The sequence below is a fragment of the Diaphorina citri genome, unplaced genomic scaffold (genome assembly GCF_000475195.1).
Source record: "Diaphorina citri unplaced genomic scaffold, Diaci psyllid genome assembly version 1.1 scaffold781, whole genome shotgun sequence".
NCBI lineage: Eukaryota > Metazoa > Arthropoda > Insecta > Hemiptera > Psyllidae > Diaphorina > Diaphorina citri.
This window is the reverse complement of record NW_007378214.1, coordinates 15,392-42,981: the sequence shown is the minus strand read 5'-3', so window position 1 is coordinate 42,981 and position 27,590 is coordinate 15,392. Positions and strand designations below refer to the sequence as shown.

General features: G+C 37.2%; 1 protein-coding gene across 4 annotated transcripts in view; it reads left to right on the top strand.

Annotated features, from left to right (window-relative positions):
• Positions 1-26,694, top strand: part of LOC108252734 — a 30,668-nt gene extending 3,974 nt beyond the window's left edge. The window contains exon 3 of one of the 4 annotated variants that reach the window (XM_026825615.1): positions 25,416-26,694. In XM_026825615.1, coding sequence (XP_026681416.1) covers positions 25,416-25,463 — 48 coding nt within the window. In that variant the 3' untranslated portion in view covers positions 25,464-26,694. Of the gene's footprint in view, positions 1-2,789; positions 3,155-10,845; positions 11,335-17,546; positions 17,598-25,415 lie in introns of those variants that run through there. The other 3 variants (XM_026825616.1, XM_026825614.1, XM_017445223.2) reach the window with 3 other exon arrangements.
• Positions 26,695-27,590: the final 896 nt, after the last annotated feature.

Below are 27,590 nucleotides of genomic sequence, written 5' to 3'. Positions count from 1 at the left end.
CTCTCTCTCTCTCTCTCATTTATCTCGTTTTCTATCTCTTCCTTTCTTTCTCTCTCTCTCTCTCCCTCTTTTCCTTTCTTTTTGTCTGTTCTCTTTTTCTTTGTTCCTCCATTACTTTATAATCTAGTTCTCTCTGTGTTTGTTTTTCTTCCTCTTTGTGAGCTAAATCTATTTCTTTTGTCTTTTGTTTCTCTTTTTCTTTCTCCCTGCCTCTCCTTTTACTCTCTCCCTGCCTTCCTCTCTCTTTCTCTTTCACAACTTAAGGGCAAATTTTATTAATCTTATTTAATTAAAATGTAATTACCTAGTTATTTGTTATAGGAACATTTGAACTCCCCTCCCAGTCAGTACAGTTTGAGCATGTCATTATTTTTATTGTGAGAACAACAACCACCCCACTACCTACCCCTTTCCAAATTGTGAACCTGTCTTGCCCTATCCTCTCCTAAGGCCCCTCTCATTTAAGCCCCTTTTAAATTATGACTATTTAAAGTTTTGGGTAATTTCATTTAAGATTCGCTGGAGGGGACAGTAGACAGAAACTGTCGTCTGTGCCAAGCACGCATCTTGCATGATTTGCCTATACCTACTGCCACCATCAACTTCAGGGATCTAAATATTACCTGCTAGATGTTTATAGTAAAGCGGCGAGTGCTTGTCCTCGGTAGGGGAAGCTTTGTCATCATACGTAAAAGTAGTGCTTTATTTAGACTGTCAGCTTAGAGGAAGTTGTTCCATTACCAGAACTGCGCAGAAACGTATGCGCACAAACACATTAATGCGTTGCCTGCGAGGGAGCTTTGCTCGGGACATTTGATGTGACGTCGTCTCCTACGGGAGCGTATGCCGTGACGTCAAACCTCACGATTTACCGGCATTTTTTTAAATCGATTTATCTCGGGATCTAGAAGTCGTAAAAGAAAAATAAAAATTCCCTTGGTCCTCATTTTTCCTGCTCTATGACTTTGAAACATCACCCAAGTAAGCGCAACTGATCTATTGTAGCTTTTATTACCTATTTCAAGGCAAGACTTACACGAGGCAAGAGTGCCTTTAATTAAACTAATGATGGTGGGGAGGGAAATTTATTTTCATTTCGTTAAACTCTCTATGTTGTATGCGGCCTTGTTAACATAACAAGGTGTGTTTCAACAAGGTCTACAAAATGAAAAAGTTTAAACTAACAGTTTCGTAAACGATATAGTAAAAGGTCTAAAATTCAATTCTTATCTAGGCGCACGGCAGTGCGCCAGGCCAAGTTTAGTCCTGTTTTATTTTTTTTTTTTTTGAACATTTGTTTACAGTTTTACATTTTAATTTTGAATGAATAATTTCTGTTTTACTCTCCTCAGCCAGTGAAAGATACTGAGGTATTTTCGTTATTATTTTTTTATTTTATTAATATTATTATTTTTTTTCCTGGCTTAATTGAGATATTTTTTTCCTTTTTTTTTTTACATTTCGGGACGAAAGAGTTTTTGAGTTTCCAGGAAAAAAAAGTAGGCGCGCTGTTTTGTTCTCATAAATAAAAATAATTCCTTTTTTATTGCCAAATTTTCGATACCGTTTTGTAAACCCCTGTGAACAAAATATTCGTTTCCAATTTTTCAAGACCTTAATTTCGGGACCAACCATTTGTAACTGTGCCCCACTGCCCTAACTGCACAGTTATGTGCAACGAAACTTTTTGGCGCTAAAAATCCTCATTGGAGAGAGCTTGAGAGATGTCATGCAGGTGTTACAGAAGGTTAGACATGTTGTGTATTTTTAATGTGAAATTTTTCTTTGTTTTATGAGATTATGAGTGTAAAGCTGTGTCCACACATAGTCGACGGCCGTCGATCGATGTCGACTGAGACCGTCCACACTACCTCGACAACATAGATTCACCTCATCGACCGACGGCCGTCTTGATGGTTTTTTTTTTTGTCAGTTAAAAAGAGACATCTAGGTCGTATCACTAATTGGAAGGAATGTCTCAGCTCATAGAATCCTTTAAAGGGGAGAACATGAGGTGAAAATGCCCTCTGTGACATATTCCTTCGGTATTAAACTGTGTCCACACAAAGTCGACGCCGTCGATCGATGTCGACTGAAACCGTCCACACTGCCTCGACAACATAGATTCACCTCGTCGATCGACGGCCGTCTTGATGTTTGTTTTTTCAGTTGTTGAAAAGAGAAAGGAGGGAAAAGAGACGTCTACGAGTAGTTCGTATCACAAATCGGAGAGAAAAACAGCTCATAGAATCCGTTAAAGGGAAGAAAATGAGGGGAAAAATTCCCTCTGTGATATGGTCCTTGGGTATTAGGTCTTTTGTACGTACAGAGTATAAGTAGAGAGGGAATAATATTTTCTCTGTAGGCATGTAGAATGGAGCAGTTGCAAATGGGTAAAAATTATAAATAAATGTGATATATGTAGAGTTGGGAAAAATCCAAATCTGAGGTCAAAACTCCGAAAAAATAACTGTAAAAGGTCTAAAATTCAATTCTTATCTAGGCGCACGGCAGTGCGCCAGGCCAAGTTCTTTTCCGTTCTAATGAAAGTTCAAATATGTGTGACGTCAGACTTTACGCAGTTGTTTCGTCCGTTAGGTAGCGCCACTATGCAAGCGCGCTAGTGAAGGAGCATTACACTAGCAGTTTCACATAGTGGTCTTTTCACATATCTTGACAATGACAGACCTAATTGCCACATGAGAGACGAAGACCTAATATAAATTAGGTCCCATAAGTATTCACGCCTAATAATAAAAAGTCCTCTGAACTTAAACCTATTTTCGTAGATTTCCTGCTCTTACGAGTACTGCATCACATGGGTTCGGGACATACATTACATGGAGAGGGACACAAAACTTACCCATTCCCTGTTCTGCACGGCCGTGGCTAGAAATGGTGTCGGGCTGGAAACGTTCTCCTACCACGGTAGTAGTGCAATAGTACTAAACTAAAATGGACGCGGCACACAAGGGATCAAGAAGAGACCGTCTTAACATACCACCGTCACCGACAGTCGAGTCGTCCGTGTCCCGTGTCGCGGACTATGATCGGTGCGTTTATGTGTGTCCCGAACTTCTCTCTCAGCTATGTAGGTGTGCAAGCATTGCGAAACACTTTGACTTTTTGAAATCTAATTATATTATAACGACAAGATATTAGGGAGGGAGAAACTTTTCCAAATTATTACAGGGTACCTATGTACCTAGATGTAGGTACAAACTTTCACTTCTTGGTGGGAAATGTAAATGTGTTCTTAACATTGAACTAATGAAATGAAATGCGGTAGATACCTAATAACATGGCGTACACTACTTTTTTTGCATAGGTAGATATATCTGTCACTTTTTTATTGTTTTTCGTCGTGTATAAGTATTTCCAACAATGACATCTTGCGCTGAAATTAACATTATTTGTTGTCAATTTAGTGGATTCAAACTTTGAGCAAAATACGTACCCTACCGTTTTATTTTTTGCGACTTTCAAGAACAAGGAGGGTGGGATATTTTCGCCAAAAGTATTGATTGAGCTTTTTATGAAACGGAATACATAAGTAATAATGTAATGGAGGTTTTCCCTTTGTTAACTAAATAAATAATGATCCGAGTTTTCCTTGCTTATGTAGATGAGAGACCTTACGTCTTTTCAAAGAAGAAGAGGAAGAGGAGAAACTAAAAATGTTCAAGGAACACAAATTGTGAGCTGGAATGATTTCTACATTTTTTCCCCATTATTTTCTTCAATGTCTGCTCAAAACTCAGGAGCACAAAAGATCTGCCAACACAGCAATAACATTTTTTAATAGAGTTGTTGAGAAAACTGGGAAAACTTTGAAACAATTTCCGCCGGAGTTGGAAGTTATTTGGAGTAAGGGAAACTTTTATGTGGCGTCGCGCTTCGCGTTTTGGAAAAGCTCAGTGGTGCTTTCCCGAGAGTAACCTAAAATGAGGTTATGACCCAGGGATGTGGATTTTGTAATGCCAAATGAGGCCACATGACTCAAAGTTGTGGATTTTGTAATTCCCCGTGCCATAGGGAATCGTTTTGTCATGTAAAATTTACAAAACATCTGTGTAGAGTAGACTGCCATTGTGGAGTAAAGGGAATTTTCAGTGGGTAAAGAGAATTTTCAGTTCCAGCAGGATTAATAAAGAAGCGGTTTACATGGAAAATGTGCACTTGACACGAGGAAGCTTCATAACAAATTAAAAGCAAGCACGTGCCATCATCTCGCCCAGATTCCTCCATCTGTGTGTATTGTGAGAAACTTGAAGCAAAGTGTAGGCATTTTATTAATCTCAAACTCAATACATCGAATCAGACAGACTCACTGGCGAAACTTTTTATTTGAACAGAACTTTCTCACCTCAGAATCCTCAGATAGAATTTTAATGCACGGCACATTGCATAACTAATAGTAAACGGGCGGAACATTTACATAGATGTTCATATGTTATGGATGTTTAATCACGAATCACGGTAGTCGAGGAAAGGGTAGGATTAGCCTGCGGCGAAAGGACGTTAAATACATCAGGTTCCAATGGTTCAATCAAGTTAAGCAACGTTGCGCGTGGTTAGTATCCAGATAGCTGACCATTTGGGTAATAGCGTGCTGCTGGCTTTTCCCGGCCCTACTCAGGTTTTAATGTGAGGAGACGGGTAGCTTACCGCCGAACGGAGGGTAAGACCCGCGCCACCAAAAAACTTCAACAGTTATACAGCAGTCACGTTATAGCAATTTTTAACCCTCTAATTTTGTCCTCTGACCTACACCTACCTAGGGTATTTGTCAATTTTCTGCCATAAAATACCAAGTTACCTTCTTACCTTCTAAGATTACCTACACTTGGCACTTATCTAAAGATTCTAAAGTACCTAACGTTGCATACCTCTCTAAAAGCACCTAGAAATACCTACCTCTATAAATAAATAATATTTTTATGTACACTCACATCAACTATTTCTAAAGATATGTTTTATAAGAGAGGTATACGAATGTTCCATTACTAAATTGAAATCAGATATATTTGCAAACACAACTAAACTGGTCGTTCTCAATATCCAATTACGAAGAAGGACAGTAGTTGTTCCATTACTAAATTGAAATCAGATATATTTGCAAACACAACTAAACTGGTCGTTCTCAATATCCAATTACGAAGAAGGACAGTAGCACCTACAATCCTACATGGGCCACTCACATTCCGATGGTCTGATAGGCCGTGGTCTGTCAGATGGTCTGATAGACCGCAGTCTGAAAGACGGTCTCGGCGTGAGTGGCCGGCAAACGGGCCAGGGTTTTTGTTTCCACCCACAAATCCACTAAAAATCCATAGAAAAACGTTGGATTGCATTTTAATTTCTTGGTAGCCAGCCTAGTGAGCTTGGAGTGAAGCGCGTCTGCCTTGTAAACGCTAGGTCGCGGGTTCGATTCCTGTCCCGGGCGGATTTTATCCCATCAGCTAAGGTTCGTTCTCGGAACGGTTGGCTTTCTCCTATCCTGTCTTCTCTCTCTTCGCTTTTGGGGTTATAAAAGTGTGTCCACACATAGTCGATGGCCATCGACCGACGGCCGTCGACCAATAAGGACATACACATGGTAGGTAGGTGAGGTACCTAAAGGAACAGTGCGGACACCACGACTACGAATAATGCCCATTAGGAACAAACATCGTCTAACATCGTTAATGATCGTATAGGCTCGGCTCTTTTATTCCAATGTTTGGGTTCATGTTTTATTTCAAAGTGCAAAGTACCTACCTACTTTTTCCTATCTAAATCTTTATGCAGTCGCTCTGTACCTATTCTGTTATTTCTTTTTCTTTACTTTAGTTTTAGTCCGGTTATAATCCTCGTGCTGTAGAGTGGTGTTACGCGAACTGTATAATGTTTTACATTCACTTATCAATGTGTTTTTAAAATAATTATTTTTTAAGTGTTTATACAATCATGTGTTTTTGATATGATTAGGCCTGGAAATTGGTGTAGCAATTTTCTTGTTTGTGTGTGAGTGTTTTTTTCAAAGGCTGGACACAGGAGGCTCTTTATAACATTACCTTCCTTGCACTGGTTTCATGATTAGAATTCTATGGTAAGAAAACTGTATTTTGTTTACAATATTACAATTTTCTGCATCTCATTGCTGAATTTCCTCTGGGAAAGTATGGTGTTTTCAGAGTGGAATGCAGAAGAGGTGTTTTGCTGGTGTTTCTTGGGAAAGGTGGTGTTTCATTGGTGTTTATTTTGAAAGATTTATTTGCTGAAGTGACATTACTTATGTATACCCACTTATCATGGGTGCTTGGATGTATTCTATTTATTTTTATTTAATTTCTTGGCTACCTTACTTATGATTCCCAATTTCTCAAAAAACCACTAGCACAACTAGCAGTCTAAATTTCTACAGTCACATATTGATATACCTTCTAGCAATGTGCCAACTAGAATTAAGTAGTTCATGCCAACTTTTCTCTTTAGCAGCTTGGCAGGTATGATACCTTTAAAGAGTTGAAGAGATCATGCTAACTTGAAGACTTGGAGAGCCCCAAAAGTCGACCAAGAAGTGAGTAGTACCAGACCATCAAAATAAAAATAATCAAATTAATGATTAATTCTCAACCTAAATGAAGAGCTATTTATGAATATTCATGTATTTATCTAATATCTAATTCTTTGGACAACTAGCTTTTGAGCTCTAAAAGTCTGATGATGGTATCTGAACTCTGCAACTTTGGGAGAGCCCTAGAAGTTGGCTTAAACTACTTTTGTCTTGTGTCACACAATCACATTAACACTCGCATGGACCTAATTTAAGTGATTTTTCCAAAATGGCGGCTAAAAAAGAGGTTTTCTTACAATATCTCGTTTCCGGTAATTTATTTTTATGAACTATACTAGGAGAGTCGAATCCGAATGATTTTGTAAATCACACATATTGACTCGGATATGAGGAGGAAAATGGTATCCTCGTTATATGGTCCAAATAAAGGTCCATGCCAAATTTGGTGCTTTCCTGACGAAATGCAGCTTTTTTGACGTTAGGCCACCGACTATAACCTTTGTTAGTTGTAATTCTTGTAATAGGTACCTTATCTCTGAGTAAGGCTGGCCAGAAAGCTGCGTCTACACATTTGTGATTAGTGTTGTTCAATAAATATGTAATAAATCAGTGTGAATTAAAATAGTCAAACTTAGTGTATAATGAAATATATCGTGGGAGGTCAGTAGGTCCCGATTTGTTCTCCATTTTCTGGCTTTATCCTGATCTCCAAACCATGGTCCTATCCAATTGCAAGGAAAACCGTAGTTTAATAGATGAAATTCAATAAAAAGGTGCACTATTTCTAGCTGTTGAAGCAATCGAACTACTTAGGCTGGCAGTCTAAATAAAGCACTAGGTAGGTACTTATCCAAGCATAAGTAAGTAACTGGTAACAAAAATTCAATTCCTGAGTCTCATTGACCAAGTCTGTCCAGTATGCTATTAAGTACTTTGTGTAACGGGAACTATTATAAATGTTATGACAGCTGATCAATTCATATGAGTGTACGGATCTAGTTATTCGAGTCACTTTTACCATTTTCTTATTTGTATAGACCTAGAAGTAGGTATATTACTTACTAGTAGGTACTTTCAACAAGAAGAAAAGTAGGTATTGCAATTCTGGACTAGACAGTCCAAATTATGTACCAGAACTTTTACAGGAGATGGGTAATCTCGTGGGGTCGTGACGTCATCGTAGGTAGCTATAATTTTCTAGGACTCTTCTAGGAGAGTCCAAAAAAAAAAAAAAAAAAAAAAAAAAAAATGCTACAACCAAATTTCAAAGTTTCTTTCTCTAATAGGTACCTAGGTACTTGGTCAATGGAACTGCTTACAAACAAAGGTCAAAGTTACTGTTCAGGGCATTCTCTACCATTCAACCCTAGAGACTAGAGACCATAGGTTCCCCAGACTGGACCATCATCAAATATTTCAAAATGTCTGTACTTTCTAAAATTGTAACAGCTTGTTCTTAGTGGTGTGACAAACCAGATAAACAGAGGTAGTTAGATAAGTAAACGAGACAATACATGAGTATGTTTGAAAACTCCCAACCAAAAGACAAAGACACACTAGAAGACAAAGAAAAGGGTTTCTAGAAGAAACAAAAACCCAAAATAAAACAATGCCAGCAGCTCATGTACAAAAAACTCAACTAAAAACTGGATTGAACAGACTTGATGACTGGGAAGTACACATTAACTTTATAGAAACCTGAAACCGAAATGTTCCTCTATTGTAACCAAAATGCCACCCCTGGAGTTTTTGTTGATTGTTGATTAGGGGGCGACTTTAGAAATGTTTCAATCACACCAAAATTGATTATAGATTGCCCTTAGGACATGTAGGCCCTTTGATTTTTGTTCTCTAGTGACGTTCTAGATTTACAAATAAAATAATGCTTTACAGAATCACAAATGAAATCCAACCTCCAATGCATAGTAACATCATCATTGTCTATTTGGTTGTGATTTCTTGTTAATTGCAATGTTCTTTTCAAACCAAGTCAAATTACCTACTTGGTGCCATCATGCTTTGGTTCAGTCCCAATGAAATTTGTCCATTTCAGGGCGTGGGTGGTGTGTTTAATGCAAATTTGTAAAAGTACCTATGTAGTTGTGTATTGAATTGGTCTTCTAGGTATCATGCTAGTTCGTATTTATTATATTATCTTTTTTTTATATATAGAAATACCTATGTACTTAACTAAGTAGGTACTTACCTAAATTGTAGGCACCTACCTAATACCTAAATGAGTTAAGTTTTAAAGTACCTACTTATTGAAAGTACCTAAAACCTAAATGAAACATTTTAAAACACGTTATTACAAAATAATATAATAAGTAGAAGTACTTAGAGTGGTTCATGATAGTGATGGGCCGAGTGAATGATTTTACTCGAGTGGACTCGAGTTTGACTTCACTCGAGTGCACTCGATTATTATTTTGTTCCACTCGAGTGGAAAAACTATTCATTGGGTTTTCTGACCCGAGTTCACTCGCGCACTCGCCACATATTATTGCAGCATGCAGTTTCTATTCGAGTACAAATCTATTCGTCAGAAAAACTATTCGTTTGAGCGAGTTGAATGATTCACTACCCCCCTCTCCCCTCTTGCCTCTTACTAGATGATGATGATGCAAGAAAGAGAACTGAAGAGGGGGAGGGGTATAGTGGTATACCCGTATGCCGAGAGTTTCCGAACGAAAACCCGAATATCAGCGACTCGCTCGCCTACTCGACTCTCGAGTGAGAAATCGGCACGGTGTAATTTCCAGGAATAAATATTCAACTCGATTAATTTCCACTCGAGTTACAACTCGAGTTGGAAAATAATCGAGTTGAAAAATCTCACTCGAGTCCCATCACTAGTTCATGAATCATGATGAGAAACTGAGAAGTGAGAAGAAGACAACATCTTATCCAAATTCATCTTCCCATTCATAACGTTTTACATGTAGGTAGGTACCCACCCACCTACTTGACAAATTGAAAACTTTCTCAGAGATTTAAGCTTGATACTTGATGAATTTCGATATTGTGATGTCTGGAAAAACCTCTTGAGGGCTCTTCTTTTAAGAGAGAATTTCTCTCCCTCCCACTCATTCTCTCTCATCTCTTTCCCTTTCTTCTCTCTTTCCTTTTCTCTCCCTTCTCTTTCTCTGTCCCTTCTTTTCCCTTCCTCTCTCCTTCCTCTCGCTATATTCCCTCCTCTCTCTCTGTAGGTATCTTGTGTCTCTCCTGTACCTATCTCTATTCTTATTCTTCGACATTTCAAACGGTCCCTTACTTTCTGAAGTGGAATAATCAATGAAGAGGAAGAGATGACTTTTCTTGTTTGACTGTTATAATACCATCTTATAAATGTTTGGCAGGAGGTTTACATTTTGTCCAGGGTCGCCAACTAGCTAGAATCTTATAAAGATCATTCTTGTCACAATGGTCGAAAAAAAGTGTTATTGTCTACAAAGTTATTGGAACAAAATTATGTACTCTGAGACTTCGTTTACTTTTTACCATATTGATCTTTGATAATGGAAGGTCTTGTATTTCACACCTTAAATTGGTTGAATGTCAATTTTATGCATGCGACCAACTGGATAACAATTTTAATTTAGCGAAAACTTTGGGTGGTCCTGGGATGCGGGTGGAAAAGAGTTCATGAAAGAACCAACCTTCCTCACAGTCTCAACACTGAATTTATCCTTGTCACAACATTTTGCACTAATTCTGAAGGGGATAGGGAATTCAGACGTCTGCATTACATCATTATTTACCCCTTCCCCTTTCCGACTTTAATGTGCAGAGAGGGAGAAAAGTTCTGTTAAGTAAATGATCATTCCCGGGAATGTCTAACTCTGCGGTGAAATGAATATTCATTGACTTCATCTTGTTTTGGGAGTTCTACATATTATATCCCTGGTAATGCCTATAAACAGAAAGGTACAAAAGTTCTATTGGTACCTGCCTGTCCCCGAGAATGCCGCACTCAATGTTGAAGGGACTATTGACTCCTTGTGGATTTCGGGATTCTACTGCCTAAAATTTTACACAAACTGAAGAAAAGAGAGCTTCTTCACAGTTTGTGTTGACGTAAATAAATTATTATTCAGCTGTTCCGAGATTTTTTTCTCACCCTGTAGAGCGAGACGGTTCTGCCTACCTAAGCAATTATCACCACCGTATAAGTATTTCCCCCACACTTGCGCAGGGCACTCCCGCATTTCCGCACTTCCCTGATCTCTTATTCAGTCTACTGCTAATCCTTTATATTCAATTCTTCATAATTCATATTTTTCTAGGGGAAAACTGCTTCTGCGAAAAAGTCCTTCATTTCTGAGCAAAAAACTGTCTGGAAATCCCAGCGAGTAGGTACAACGTACAACACTACAGCTTTCCCAGAAACAGAAGGAAAATAAGAGCCTAGAATTCGAACGATGCAAATGAATTATCTGGAACTGGAAAAAAGCAAAGGAACTATCTGGAAAGAAAACTCCTGAGAACTGTATTGTGATTGTGACAATAGTAATATAACCTCGTTTCTTTGGGTTCTGCATTCTGAAAATGGCTCTAAATATCATTCTGGGGTGAAGAGCTCTTCCAAGGAAATCAAAAGGATAAGAATTCCGCCAACTGATTTGAGTTCAGTGGGTCACAATAAGATTGACACCTGGTGTCTCGAGCAGTTTAGTTGGACTCTAAAGTTACACCTGGTTGGTTTAATTGGACAATACGAATGAGAAAAATCTATGATCAGATGTTTGATTTTGATTGTATTTCTTCTTGCAGAACTGTAACTACAAATTGTGATTGTCCAGTTTTGATTACAGGCACCAACGTAGGGGTGGGTATAAGGGGTTTTGTGAAAAAATCTAGCCCCTACACGGTTGATTTTATTGATATAAATAAGTAGGGTCATCGGTTGTTAAGGTCCTATTTGATCTTGACTTTTTAACACGAGGCGTGAGTTTTTAAAACGTCCACAAGTAGGACCTACTTCTCAGATTGAAGAGAACATGCTAAAAGTATAAACTCGAGTAATATCAAGGGAGGAAAAGAAAACAGAGTGAATTTGAAGAGAACCTTATTCTCGTACATAGACCCAAACGAGTGGAGAAAAACTCGAGTAATATCAAGGGAGGAAAAGAAAACAGAGTGAATTTGAAGAGAACCTTATTCTCGTACATAGACCCAAACGAGTGGAGAGAATGTAGGTACGTCCCTTATCCAACGGAATGGATTTGTAAGCAGTGTTCATTCACTTCAAGCATGGTACATTATCTTGAACTAGATTCCGACTATTTTATACCACTGCACAGTGAAGAAATGAAATGAAAATAGGGGAGATATGAAACTAGTGATGACTAGTGAATATTGAAGATGTTGAATATATGGTTAAATTGGTCCTAGCATGGGTTTCCAGGCCAAAATATGAAAGCCATTCTTATAAATTGACGCTTTTCAACATTCACCCTTGCAATATAGTATCTGTTTTAATGAGGGGAGAAATATATTCATATTCCCCCACCAGTGTATCCTCAACAAGTGACTTGAAGTACTTTGTCTTAACTTCCATGTCGTTCTCCCCTCAATCCCATCTGCAAAAATCTCTGGAGATTTTCATATTTTTCAGTCAAAGTTGTTGTGTAACTTTTTTCGTTGTTGAAAATTTTGTGGGTTTGGGTTAAATCTCTTAAAGACTGGGAATAGAGGAAGAGGAGGGATATGTTTTTGTGCTTCAAGTGGAAATTTTTCCATTGTTTAAAAATTTGTTGGAAATTTTAGGTAGATAGGTACTTGAGTTTGTGTAAACTATGAATAGGACTCTTCTAGGAGAGTCGAATCCGAATGATTTTGTAAATCACACATATTGACTCGGATATGAGGAGGAAAATGGTATCCTCCTAGGAGAGTCGAATCCGAATGATTTTGTAAATCACACATATTGACTCGGATATGAGGAGGAAAATGGTATCCTCGGGGCTCCCTCTTGCTTTCTTTCACCACGACACTGAACTTTACTTCCTAGGAACTCCTGATCGGATGGCTTTCTGTAAATTGCCTTGAGTCACATTGTGTCCTCTATGACTGCTAAGCTTTCCATGATGTCGTTTGTGTTTGATTTTTATTATGGTTTATGTGCGTGCTAAGTTAACTTTCGGGTTTTTTGGGGATACGCACGATTTGTTGTTCGGAAAGAGAATCTCTTGCGTGATAGATTTGTTTCCGAGCTTTTCACTTCTTGGGACCAAAAGAAAACCTGTTATTGAATTAGTCGTTGTGAAAATACGTACCTACATATGTATTCTAGAATTTATAGGTATTATGAAACTTCTACTTTTTTTATTCATCTATTATTATTTTATTTATTTATTTTTAAAGGAGGAAGAAGAGTTCCTTGTAATGTGAGGGTCAAAGGGCATATAATCATAATCATATGTCATTTTGTAAGTTTTTCCTTGGTTGTGAAAGTGCTCCTGCTGGGGTTACAGCTACCCCAAGCTTTCTTGTCTGTTACCCCTCTCTTCCCGTCATATTCTTGTGAAATATTATCGAACTGTTCGTAATAAAATACCCAATTTATTGTGTTCCACCGTTTTTCACTTTGGTTTGGAATACTTGTGTTAACCACCACCAGCTGACTAGCACCCTCCTTAATGTTAATAATAGTCATGTAAATTGTTTGATTTGTTGACAAAGGTATATTGATCAGTGAGTCAGAGTTCTGTGGTGTGTCTTAACTAACCTCAAAATGGCTTGAAAAGCAAAGAGGTATAACTCACTCTAAATCAATATGGAACTTCTTGACCCTTGTCTCTAGTCATCAGGAAGATTTTCAAATTAGATTATGTCATAAGTAATTTTCCATGTAAGTACTGGACATAAAATGGTCACAGTCCCCCGGTGTTCAAATGCTAGGCATTCCGCATGAGTTCAATTTCCTTTTTACTTATAAATAGATATTTGATAATGTTGCTAATGATAAATTTATTTCTTCTGATTCCAGGTAAGTGTACAGGATACGTATTTTGGGTGGTTTGTATTGCGAGGACAAGTGAGCTCACTTGAGGATACGTATGTAATTCCAAGCCAAAGTCAGCTGTTAAAAAAACGGCTGGTAGCTTCGTAGTTCAACTTAGCTAACTTTCATTCGTTGGAAGGACCATGAAAAAAACTACCCTTGTTAGTACCTTCAAAGTTTACCACCCATATAGATTTGATTATTGGTAGGAGTTTGGTCCCTCTTTTCAAAATGTGAAACTCTTGAAATTTTATTCCCAAGGGAAACGAACGAATGTTGTCGTGGGTAACCCATGTGTCCCATACTATTGTGACCTTTGAAGCCATTTTGTTATCAATGTTTAGAGAAATAATATGTAGTCTCAAATGTGTGGACTAGGAAGAATGTAGATAAGCCAGGAGTAATGGGCATTGCATCAGACGACACTCATGTCCGGCCTTATAATATACAGAATGTTTGGACCATGTGATACCATGTCCCAAGTGTCCACAAACAATGGACACACGTAAACTATGCAGTAAATTATGGGCACGAGATATGAGGCCTACAAAAAATTATCATAATAATATTAGAAACTAGATATGACCAAAAGTGTACCTATAGGCTGAGACGATTGGGGTACCTTTGTGGTCACAATATGAAATGTGAGGTTTGCGGACACAATATTTTGTAATGTTGTCTTTGTTCCTCCCAACTTTCAAGAAACTTTGAATTTGAGATTTTCAACTTTACCTCTTTTCTACAGCTTCAATTGACGAAAGTTTGACGTTCAGTAAGCAACAGTCAGCAACGATTGAAAAACTATGGAGTAATATACTTGGTCCTTGTGGGTACCGGATCTGAAATAAATTGCATCATAAACAAAGTGCTTTAAAACCAAGCTTTTGCTGACGCTAAGCTGTGTATTTTTTACATTTAATCTCAAGATGGATTGTTATTACCGCCATTACTCACGTTTTCAGCACGTGAAACATTTATGTCAAGATAAAACTAGAACAAATCCATAGATTATATTATTGCCAAAGTAGTCCTAGTTCAAGTAAAAGCTACTGTTCAAATAAAATGTAAAGTCTCCTTCATAGAAGAAATGTTTGTTTCCAAATGGTAAACTTTGAAGGGAAAGTAGACTACATAGCATGAAAAATAAAAAGATTACACATTAAGAGACGACAGAATGGAGTCTGAGTCTACAGGATAGGCTGTAGTGTTATTGCCTATGATGGTGATGATGGGAAGGGCATTACCCTGTATTCATATAGGTGTTCATAGAATTGCAATTTATTGTTTGCAACTTGGTATCTGCCCAGAGATTGCCCAAGGCAATTCTATTTTATACATCGTCTCTTGACCTACACGATTATTTTAAATATTTATATCGTGTAAATTTCAAGCAACACACCACCAGACCGTACAATCTATGTGACGGATAAGCGCCGGATTCATTTATCTGGCGAACGCTTACACATGGCTTCTTTCAATGCAAAGAAAATCAACGAAAAGTCTTGGAAATAGGGTTGTTTAGAAATATTGCCACTTTGATGTTCTTCACAGATTTATTAACTGAAGGAGAAACTGTCAGCTTTTTATTCCGTTTAGAAATATTGCCACTTTGATGTTCTTCACAGATTTATTAACTGAAGGAGAAACTGTCAGCTTTTTATTCCGTTATTATTATTATTATTTAATAATGCAACTTTAACACATTGCTGAATCCAGAACCTTAGCAAAAAGAGAAACTGTGTTTCCTTGTACATTCTAACAGTCAATCCAAGAAGACATTTAACCGGCCTAAGTGACATTTGTCCGTAACATATGCGCATTGTTAAAGTCTGCAATGTCCAATCTGCTCTGAGGTACAATACACCAATAGGTACAGTTATTTAGTCGGACTTGTTGTTTGCTCAACGCAGTGTTTTCAGAACTTGGAATACAATAAAGTACAAAATTAAACCTGAAATACCTACGTATTGCGAAATGATCGAGAACACGGTGATACTTAAGACTTAACGAAAACATGCCTGTCACATTAGAAAGGCATCCAATGTGACAGTTTACAGTCTTGTTCCAGATTATTAAGGACCGTCTTCAACTGTATCAGACGTGTTTATAGCCTCTGGCACTGTACAGACACCTCCAAGTTCGTCGTTCCATTTGAATTTTCAAACGCATACATGGTGACTTCCTGAGTTCTTGGAAACAAAAGTACTTCATTGGTGCCCGGAGTCAAAAGATCACATAGTCCACAACAACATGCACTGAAACCTTATCACCTTAAGTACATCTATGCTATACCCATACCGGATGCAAAATATGTGTATAGTTGCATGTATTATTGAGAAAATATTAGGAAGGTACATACGTATGGGTATAGTGTAATGCTAAGTTGACACTTCTGATGAAGTACTATCGTGATCAGACTTAATTGGAGTAGGTACATTTGTTGTTTTGCAGAATATTAAATCCGTCCTAGCATGACTTTATACTTGGCTCTTGACATTGTCCTATACCTACTCAAATTGATCTCTCTGTTGTGTAATGGAAATACCGTACTATCTTTAGTCCCTTCCTACGTGAATACTTCAAATTTTAATTAGACACTACCTAGTTGGGAAAATAATTATCTAAACATTTCAAACACTTTCTGGACAAGGGTTTTGTTTTCTGTCATATTGTGTGGATTATTGTGGAACATATTAATCAGTGCTCTTTATGATAAAGTGCCTTGAGTAGTGTTGTCGCCTACACTTTCTAAAATTTCTTTCTATCATACAAAGAGATTCATAAAGCTCGAGCCTCGAAGTTGAATATAACACAATGAAACATGTTAAATAGTAAGTGTTTCATTGTGTACATTACACAGTACCCAAGTATATTGATTTCTTATGGGTATCCTGTCTATTATTGGAATGTCGATTGTCGTCCCTGCAAAGCTATTCTAGTCGTCTAACGGCTAACTAGCTGAAATCAGAAAACTTGAAGTATAGTGTTTATTCAGCAGATTACTTAAGTACTCCCAAGTTTAAGTATATTTCGATTCTAGATAGGTAAAGATCATCGACTTGCGTGAACTTTTATATCGTTCGGGTCTTCAGCACCACTTTAACCTATCTATTAATATGATAACTTTGGAAGCCGTGAGTTTTAGTGCTTCAACTATATTGAAACTGTTTCGTATCATGACAAACCTCTATTAGTTTTAAACAGATAGACATTCATGTGACTAAAATAAATATGTTTCTAGCTAGAGGGAAGCTGCCTAACATGGGACCGAGAGACTGACTTCTATCCCTCTTTTAAAAATAATAGGATTTTATATTGTTATCATTCCAAGGAATAATTAGGACACAGTTGCTTGAAAACTGAAATAAAAAAACTGCTCTAAAGAAGCAAAAAGGAAGGTCAACTTTTTCGGATAAGTTCAAATGCCTTCCGGACGTAGTCCCCTCTAAAACTCCAAACAAAGCTAAGAAGACAAGTCTTAGTGTGGAATGAAATTTACTAAATTCCCCATATTGGACAAGTGTGCCCTACAGACCCTACAGTTGAAGTTGGGTACCTATTCTGTTCTAAGTTTACGAGGGGAATACACCTGGTGTTTAGCTGTTTAGGACACTTTTATCACTTCTCGTTCGAACGATATCACAAATGGCTTGTTGTTTTTTAGGAACACAAAATGTATGTTCATATGTTGTTTTATTTATTTTGTACTGTAATTATTTTTTGTCACCAAAGCTATTAAACCGTATGCCCCTGAGCTAAGATTCGTGTTGAGTGAGATGAGTTTTAAAATATCTGGTAGATTGTTTTGGGGGCCATTACTACATATGAAGCTGTAACTACACTATCAGTATAATAAGACCAAAATAACACTTGGTAAAACTTTCCATACTATTAATAAATAAAAAACTCTTGACTTTTTATTTATTAATATACTATCAGTATTGTGATACCAATTGCTTATGGAGCTTAATTTATTTTCAGTTCGCAAGTGACAAAGTTTGAATCATTTGACAGTGTATGTTTTTTGTGGTAATTTAGAAAAGATTTTGTAAATATTAACCTTTATAATTTTTTTTTCAAAGGTTTATCAAAATTGCCCCTTCCCTCAAACCGCGCCATGAAAACATTCTATCTTTACATTTTCTCCTTACAGGGAGGTAAAATTAATCTCATTATTGGGTTTGAAAAGAGCCCAGTCAAACTGGGCCGTTTTATCGAGGTTCTTCTAAAAAGAACGGAGTCGGCCGGTGATCTGTCTGAAGCTTATGGAAATTGTGAGCTAGTTCGGAGAAAAATCGAGTGTCCATAAATTCTCAGTCTCCTTATAATACAGGGTGTATCATGTCATGCCTCGGCGTCGGTATGAAGAAGAGAGAAAATTTTCCGAACTCACTCCACCCTGCGGACAGAACAGACATTCTTCTCTTGAAAATGGGAGACTTCTCCGTACATAATGTAATTAATTACCCGAGTGATGAAGATAATACGAACATAACCAAGCAAGTCTTGTTGAGAGCGAAACTGATCATAACAAAACCTGTTGTTCCTCAGGTCCAGGTCTGTTCTGAGGGAAAGGGGAGGAGTGTAACGCCACACAAACTGTCCGCTTGGTCGGCATATCAAGTTGAAAAGTTACAATTAGGTTTGATTGTATACAGTCCCATTTTATCCTTCTGTTTGTCTAAATTTGTTCATACCTACTTTAGAGTCAACATTTCTGAACGTATAACGTATAATTGCCTGCAATTACATTACTTTTTCACAGCTTTTACACTTCACAAGGATCCTCAGCTTCAGACACCATCTTCTTCTATTGTAGGTATTCGGCCTTGGGCGAATTGGGTCTGTTCTCTAGGTTTATGTCTTGCAGTAACCAGGAGATCTAAAACGGTAGACCCCTCTAAAATTCCAAGCTAAATACGCCCCTGCTCCTTAATGATGATAATGAAGTACTGATATAATTTGATTAATAATACATTAGCAAGTTAGTAAATAATACAATAAACCAACACAAATACACAATACACTCAACTTCACTTGCTTTGTTGATTCTTAATAGGTAAGAATATACACGTACTTTTAAACTAACAAACGTGTCGTCTGCTGCTAGAATTTCAAGAGAAATAGTCTTTAAATGAAAATCTTCCTGATGTAGAACCTCACGTTAATGAATAAAATCTTATCTCAAAACGAAATCTAATACCGATATGAAAATACCGAATAAAGACCATTTTGAACCTAACTCTCCTCTCCGCGTTTAACATTTAAATATTTACCCAAGAAAAAGTATATCGGTATTTGAAAACACATAAAATTAACATTTAAAATAAGGTATAGGAGATTTCAAAGTAGATAAAGAGATATGGGACTTATGGGAGGCAGAATTATTGATGGGGACCCGACTGCTTCTATCTTTATACATCTTCAAAGGAATCATGAGAACTCATCCAACTTCATACATGTTGGGTATAAAACTGAATGTTTAATGTTCACAATATACCTAATGTCTCGTTAGTCTACTCTCGTATCTCAAACATGACCACAATGTTTTTAACGACATTATGCTAAAAATTAAACTGAGGAAACCCTTCTAATTGACCCCAATGATTTTTTTCTCCCTTAATTGACGAAAAAAAAGTTAATCTACCTTTTTTTTTCATTCATGTAACGACTTGAGTACTTTTTTTTCCTTCCTCGTTAATCTCAAATGGCGAGTTAAATTCTTTTAATGGACCAAATTAAATTTCCGTTCAGATTTAAGTTGTGCGATTTACCAGACTTCTCCAATTTCCGGATTTGTCCTAAATTCTTAATCTTACCTAGTTATTGTAGGTATGTACATATGTATTTGCAGCAGTCCGAATTTTTTAAAAATAATGTGTGATTTAATAATTTTATTAATGTTATTACAATTATTATTTACAGATCAGTTTAACTCCATGTGGATTACTGCCTTCTACGTGTTTTAGGAATCAAGCAAAATTTTTCATCTTTGACCTACGATAAATGCCGTCCGTTGCATTTCTTTAGTTGCGGGCTGTTCAATCCACAGGCTTTGTATGAACAAGAATTCACAGGCTTTGTATGAACAAGATCAGTAATGAATTATACCACAAACAAGTCCACACAGGCTTCTCTATTGCAAAAAACTTGTCCGGGGCTCCGCAAGAGATGAGTCACCTTAGTGAAGTCTCAGGCCACTGACCATTGCATAATGAAACTGTGCGGGGCTGCTTAACTGCCTGTGCTCTGTGCAGTTCTGATCCAATCTTCTTGTTTCAACTTGTAGCTTGAGAGTAGCGGAGCCGTGGAAGGACGGTTCTGTGAAAAGCCAAGAAAAATAACCAGGTACCGCGAACATGGTATCAATTTATAACCGAATAAGCTAATGGATGAAGAGACTCCTCATGCATTTGATCATGTTTTGTTCCTAATGATAATGAAGTACATAATTTAATCTACAAAGACACCAATAAATGGACAAAGATTGGATAAATAATGCATTGTTTAGAGAAAATTAATCTCCCTGCAAGTTACCTTCCCAATACTACCCCACCCTTACCGGCACTGTTCAGCTCAAAAGTCGAACCCGGCCCTTTGTCGTGGCGTGTTCTTCCGACACCATTGTGTGTTTGATTGGACATCACACAGTTGTATGTACCCGAGCCAGAAGAGAGAGAGAGACAGGGAGAGAGGTGGGCGTTGTGCAGACCAAATATAGTAAGACCCATCGGAGAATAAATTCTCCTGACGTAGACCGGTAGACCCACCGACTCAGAACTTAGATTCTGCGGTCTTATCTCACCGCCAGAATTAGAAAACCAGAGGAGTCTTGTATTGCAAATGACTTGTAGAAACGCCGAAATGTAAATATAGGGACTATGTCGAAGCCCTCGATGTTTATGCCCAGATCGGTATCGGAAGTCGGTATCTATTGGTAGAATATCTGTTAGGGATTCCATTTCCAGCATTTCCGGCCTAGTCTGGCATATTACTCCCATTGATTCAACTCTTTCTTTTGAGGCTTTGAATTTGAACATCCAGTCTCCAATTCTCAACTACAAAATTTTCTCAGCGCGGTGCAGGTTAGCGTATTACTATACATGTATACATAGTACCTATTCAAAACCAGAGTAGAAATTGTCTGATCTGTAAATGGAATTGCTGTTCCAAGACAACAGTGCAGATATGATGGTGCTAAGGAGCTAGGCCAATGTTGGTGTTGGAACACTTGTAACTTCTGGCAGTTCAATGTCCTGGGAAGAAGATATGATTGAACTGTCACACTTGATTGAAATGTTATTACTCCTGCGTTTAGTTACGTTCTGCAGAATTTCATTCCAAGCTTCATTTATTTCTAGCAGCTCGCAGGTCATGCCGAATTATATTTCCATCTCGAAGAATACACACATTTCATGTAGGTAGAGGTGTCTGTCTGAGTGTAATAATAGATGCTATAGAATAGATATTGGACACTGTTCTTGTGATTTTAGAGCACAGATAACAACTATAGTCAATGTGGTTAGACAGTTATTAGCTTACGAGGCAGAAGATGCAGGTGCTATAGGCACTAGATCAAACACGCGAGGATGGGATGTACGTACCTACAAACTTACCTTTTGGTCAAATACGAAAATATTTTGATGAGTGATTCATAATAATTTTCTGTAAACCAGAACGAGAAACAATCAAGATCAGGTGCAACTCTAAATTGTTTTCTCCTCCACTCAGTAGTTACATATACTAGGTATGACCGTAGGTATGTGCTAATTTGAAATTGGAAACTCCTCCAAATATTGAATACTCGTACCTAACTACCTACCCTATGTCCCTAGCGACCTTTGATCGACATCAAAGTTATGAAATTGATGCGCCCAGACTTCTCTCACATCCTGTCAGGGCCTGAATTATACTTGGTTATCTTCAGCTTATTTTACTTCACTTGATAATGTATCCAGATGTTTCTCACACCCTGTAGAGTTAACTTGTACTCTTTGTTTTGCCTCGGTTCTCACCTGGCTTGTTTTCCAATCTTGTGGTCCCCGGATTTTTAGTTCACTGAGTTCTTGTTGAAATTAAACCAAGGCCCTCGGTTTGTTCTTATTGGTCACCATAACACCAATTTGACCGTCAGATTGATAGTCCTGGGGTGACTCAACTCTTGTAAATATAATATGCTGTCATGTGTTTTAATTTCAATAACAAATGAGGCTACACGACTATCTTGACATCTGTTAAATATAAGAGTTCTAGACCCTAAAAAATCCTTCGATGTGTTTTAATAATTTATGTTGTTCATTTGGATTTTGGACACTCTTGTTTGAATCCATGTAGGTATGACTTGTAGGAAAAGTTGAAAGATCAGGTATGTACGTGTACGTAGGTACATAACTATTACCATATTTATGTATTCACTTTGAACTTACCGTTCTACTAATATTTTTCGGTAGTGGGAACTTACCTACATCAGTTAATGTTCAATTCCTATACCTGAATGTTCTCTACCTACAAGACTTGACATCTCACAAGAGCTGTTAATATTAATACACCTAGGTATGTACAATTGTGCGCATGTATTTTAATCCCTTTTTTAGTGCAAACTATTCAAAATACCTAACATATTTGAGAAAGCTTAATTCAATAAACCAGACACGCGTGTTTCAATTGACTGAAAATAATATCAGTGAAACAGAATAGGCACCAGACAAATTTAATAAAATTAACAATATTGAAAGCACAAAAACAATTAAATTTATTTATCTCTTTTTTACACCCTGAGTATCTAATAGGCTCTATCTAGGTCATGTGTTGGATATTGGACAATGAATTTTAATTGAAATAAAATTCATCTCAAGGTTATAGGCAGATAGGTACCCATTTGAACGATTAATTTGAATACTGTACATTGTGTAAAAATAGTTAAAATCTGTAAATTGATATGGATTTGAAGCTGTGATGCTTTGGGTTGGCGTTTATTATCACATATTGTCAGGTCACGCGTGTCCTCATGTCGAGCCGCGTCCAAATAAAACAAAGGAAGTTTTATTTCCGGGCATATGTGGTGATTACATGGGTTCCCATTATCATTTGGGTTTCAAAATATAACTAGGAAGGCGCTAACACTACTAGGTTCAAAGTATACAATGTATCAAACTTGCTGAATGCTGTGTATAACAACAAGGTATGTAATGTACTCTGCTGATGATGATTTGTGGAGAAATCCGATTACTTTTTTTTTATATGTACTGTAGCTCCAAAATCCAAAAAATCTGCCGCCTTTTAAAACTAATTTTTGACTTCACCAATTTTACCCAAACTGTATGCAAATTTATCAGTTCTGTGAAAAATTCCTACAAGTACCTAATTATGGTGTAGGGACATACTTACGGTAGGCATAAGTCATATCCCATGTGACACACCATTATGTATATTATATACATGGTTATTTTTTGTAAAATTTCATAATATAGTCATTTTAACATGAGAATTTCAGGAAATTTTTCAAGACAACCTTCACAGCGGGTTTTGATATAAATCTTAATGGTCTTGTAACCACCGATGCTGCTCTTTCATGGGAAAAGTTGTTGCCCCGTATGTGCACAGATGCTGGTGAGATGATTCGCCTGATGGTTAATTGCCCCCTCTCAGAACTTGATCTGTCTCATGTAAATCTTCATACATACTCGTAGATATGTGATGTTGTACGTATAGACTTATAAAGGTTTCATGTCCCGCATCTAAACACCGATGATCCAATTTCCATCTATAGGATAACCGTCTCCCACCTTATTCCACTTCTGATCTACCATGCGAGTATTTAGAATGGTGGGGGTTCATATCCTGCGGGCGACTTCATTTACCAAAGCTAACAATTAGATGTGAATACCATGGGAAAGCAAGCATCAGCTCTGTAGCCTTTGCCCTCATTTTGCACGCTGTATTGCTATAGTCTACACGCTGCACCTAAGTATTCATTATATTTAATGCTATTTTTTGCACAAATTTAGGTCAGGGATTTTCCCCTTCGCTTGTTCTTCGAGAAAAGCAGAAAGTTTGCTACCAGCAAGAGGGTATTAAATTGTCAGATTCTATTAATGAAATCGTAAGTTGAACTTTTTATGCTTTCTATAATTACTCTTTAGGGTCATTTTCAGCTCTTTATCTCCGTTTTTACTCTCCTTTATTTTAGCTTTTGAGCAGCAAACGTACTGTAAATGCTTTAAATTAGGGGTTTGCAATTTCGTGTCACAAGAGTTTAAACCGGGGACCCATTCCACCAAACGACAAAAAATGGTCTGCCTATCGGTAATCTAATCATAATCAGATGCAGTAATCTAATGTAGTTTACATAGTACATACATAAATTGTACATGGGTATTATATATTCTGATATATCGGAGAGTCACATGCTCTGACAACAGTTTGTTTTCATTTGTTTGTTTGTTTATACTTATCCTAGGAGTCCCTTGCTCGACTGTCAGGGAAATGACCTGTCTTGATAGTGGTCATATGCTTGCCTAGATTAAGATAGCCTGGAAGTTTAATCATGACAAGAGAGCCTGGAAGTTCAATCATACTTTTGGGATCACAGTTCACACTGCTCCACAGTTCAAAGAATTTTGAAAAGTGTACTAGCAATGAACTCTCAATCAGTAAAGGAAATAACAGATGGTAGACCCATAAGGTCAACCTTTCCTGTTTCCTCCAAATTTAAATAGAATAGACTTGAATTTTTTGACAAACTAAAGAGGTTTACGAATTTTTTGACTGACTAAAGACCTCTTTGGTTATGTTCAGAGGTCTCAGGTTAACCAAGAGGTGTTTGGTTTTGTCAAAGAGGTTTCCCCCGGTCGCCCTGGACATAATTTAGCAGGGAACATGGGACGCGGGTGTTTCCTCTCGATTAGCCAGGGTCAAATCAGGTTAAGCTATCAGACTGATTCCATTTGAAAGAGGGGCACCAAAACCAGGAGTCAATTCCTGAAAGATATAGCTGGTATTGTGTTGTAGTTATGCACCACATGTACCAGCTCAATAAATATAGGTAGTTTTTGTTACGATTCCACCTCCATTCACTTGTAGCGCGAAGTACAATTCCCCACATTTTATTCAATTTCAACTTGTAACTAAAACAACATGCCTTTCGAGAATAGACTCAAAATAGGAGCTCTACCATTTCTACTGACCATCTGTGGAGGGCCAAGATTTGAACAGCAACTTTCTCTGGGTCAGACGATATTTTTTTCCAGCAAAATTGGAGGTATTCCTTATTAATAAAAATATGACTTTTCAGATTAATTATGACTATTAATAATGACTTCAGTAAAACTGAAGACATTGAAATAAATGTTGCAATGATAACGTCGTTTCCGTTCTCAGTATTATGTTCGCAACGCGGCGTAGTTACCGCATGGTCAACAGCGCGAGGCAACTCAAACACTACACTCTCACCTTGAGTGAATAAAGTGAATTTCTTCACTACATAACACCCCCCCCCCCCCCTTGGTACTTTAGTACTTACCTGGCTCGGTACCGTTCGCAGCTTAGGTGCTCAGGTTTCCAACCAAAGTTTCATCATAAATTATTTAATTGAAGCTGGCAGCTAGCTAGTAAGTAACAATCGCTGATCAGGTGGCATTATTACTGGATAGCTGGATACAATCATATATGAGCAAGGTCTTCCTTTAGCACGAGTGCTACTAAAGATCTGGTAAGCTGAAGGCTTAATACACTGAAAATTGCTCCTGGAAAAGTTAAAGGTTGTATTGGAAAAATATTGTTTAATTTACTACGCAAGTACATAATCATAATTGGAAACTAATGATGATTCTTGGTTTATTCTTGTTTCAGGTACGTACAGGAATTATGCTACGCGTAGTGCTCATATTTAAGATGTAAATCATTCAGGTAAATATGAACATAAATCATTGTAATACACATGTGTATTATCAATGTTTAACTAGCTGGGGTTTCTAATTATCTAATAACAATAAGCTGAGCTTGAAATCACGTTAATGAAAGTGAGAGGTAAACATGTTAACAGATTCGAGAATTCCTAGAGTGGAAGGTAATCTGGGGAATCTGAAATCGGAAGTTGAGCTGATGAGTTAAATGGCCATGATGAGGGTATTAGTTTGTAATTAGAAGCTGAGGAAGTCAGTATCAAACTGAAAGGTTCAATCAAATGACTGAATTGAATATAATTAAGTACTGATGCCTTTTAGACGGGCTTCTTTTATGTCTTTTTCCGAATGTGCTCATTCTTTTTGATAAACTTATCAAAGTATAGTCCAATCTCTAGTCTCCTGTCTTGACTACATTGACATCATGGCAGGTATTTTGATGTTATCCACATGTTTGAACCTTAGGAGAGTCCTTGGCTCCTTGAGTATGATAGAGACCAATAAAAACCCTCGCTTACGGCAATTAAAACTCTCGGCTTCACTTTGATCAAATTTGATCTTTTCGAATTGGTTGATCTGATCTCTTGGTCGTGATCATACTAGGGACCCGTCATGACCGTCAGAATCAGAATGGAGACTATTATTCAGTTCATGTAAAACATATCAAACATACTCAGAGATGTCAAGATTCAAATCTCTGGCTGAGTCCATCATTTGACTTCGGACAGTTTGGAATATTAATCTAACGCGGTATTTGAGCCTCGAGAGATGAAGGAAAAGATGCATACAAATTTTCAAGTAGGAGACGAGACAACTTGAGAATGAAATCGGATTAGCGACTTGATGAAGTGCATAGATCTCTTGTTCGTGCGGTTCCCAATGACTTCATTAATTTTAAAGATTCTGGTAAAAAAAGTTAGATACCAGATTATTGGATCTATGGAGCTTTTTTCTTGATAGGTTACTAGAAGTCGGTATTTTTTCACATCAAAATACAAGGATTGCCTTGATTATTGTCAGAATATTAATTGCATCCTAATAAAAGTTTTTTAATAAATTTATAAAACGAACTTTGTGTTCATCGATATTTTTGGCATTAACGTAATCCAACACGGAGAGAAAAGAACCAAATAAAATTTTATTGACTCGGAAAATTGTGTGCCCTAGTTCGGAAGTTTACTTCTTAATACCACAGCATTTGAAAGTTTGTGTGCTATCCCTACAATTTTATTACTTTCTATTACTACAGTATAGCGGAGCTATACTAGTAATGAAAGTATTGCAATCGGTCCAAATTTTTTGTCCTATTTTACACAATATAACAACAAATTTTCTTTGGCTCTGAGTGGAGTTGAAATTTTACTCTCATTATCTCTATCAGCAGCAGCTTACTTGATTATATATGTAGACCAAGATGATTTCATGATAATAAGGTGTAGAACTTCTCCTTCCAGTCCTTTGTCAATGTCCTTGATGATCCTGAGTCCTGACGTTGTGCCAGTAGATTGTTAGTCTTCCAAAAGCACATCTTGTGCTTGAAGTTCTTTTCACTCTGGTGTATCTATTCATTCTAAAAGCACATTGTCTTATACATTATCAAACATGATTGCATGTTTTTCAATAGAAACGTGCAATGTGTTGAAGCCTCGTTTCATTGGATCTCGTTACTCAGTTACCATCATGCATGACTCACCAACATAGAGAATAGAGTCACCTCTTTTAGTTTTCAGTTTGCCATGCTGGGAGTAGGTACTCATGATACAGGTTTTACTTTCATTGCGGCGTTGATTGTTTCATTAGGAAGCTTGTGCCCAGTTTTTTACAGTCTTTTTTGCCTTCGATTAGACTACTGGATGTTAAACAGCAGATGGTTACTTCAATAGTTCTGAAACTAAAGAAAACGAAGGCACCTGAAACCACATGATTTATGTATATCTAGAAAGTAAAAAAAAAAAAATCTCGAATACCTATCCCTTCAATAAAGTTTAGAAAAAATCTAAAACATTACTCTTTTAGAAAGTTTAAAAAAAGCTAACCTTCTACTTTGATTTCTAAAAAAAGTTCAGAAAAGGAACGAGTGAAAATCTGCCATCACGCACGTGGAACGAAATTAGTTTCAAAG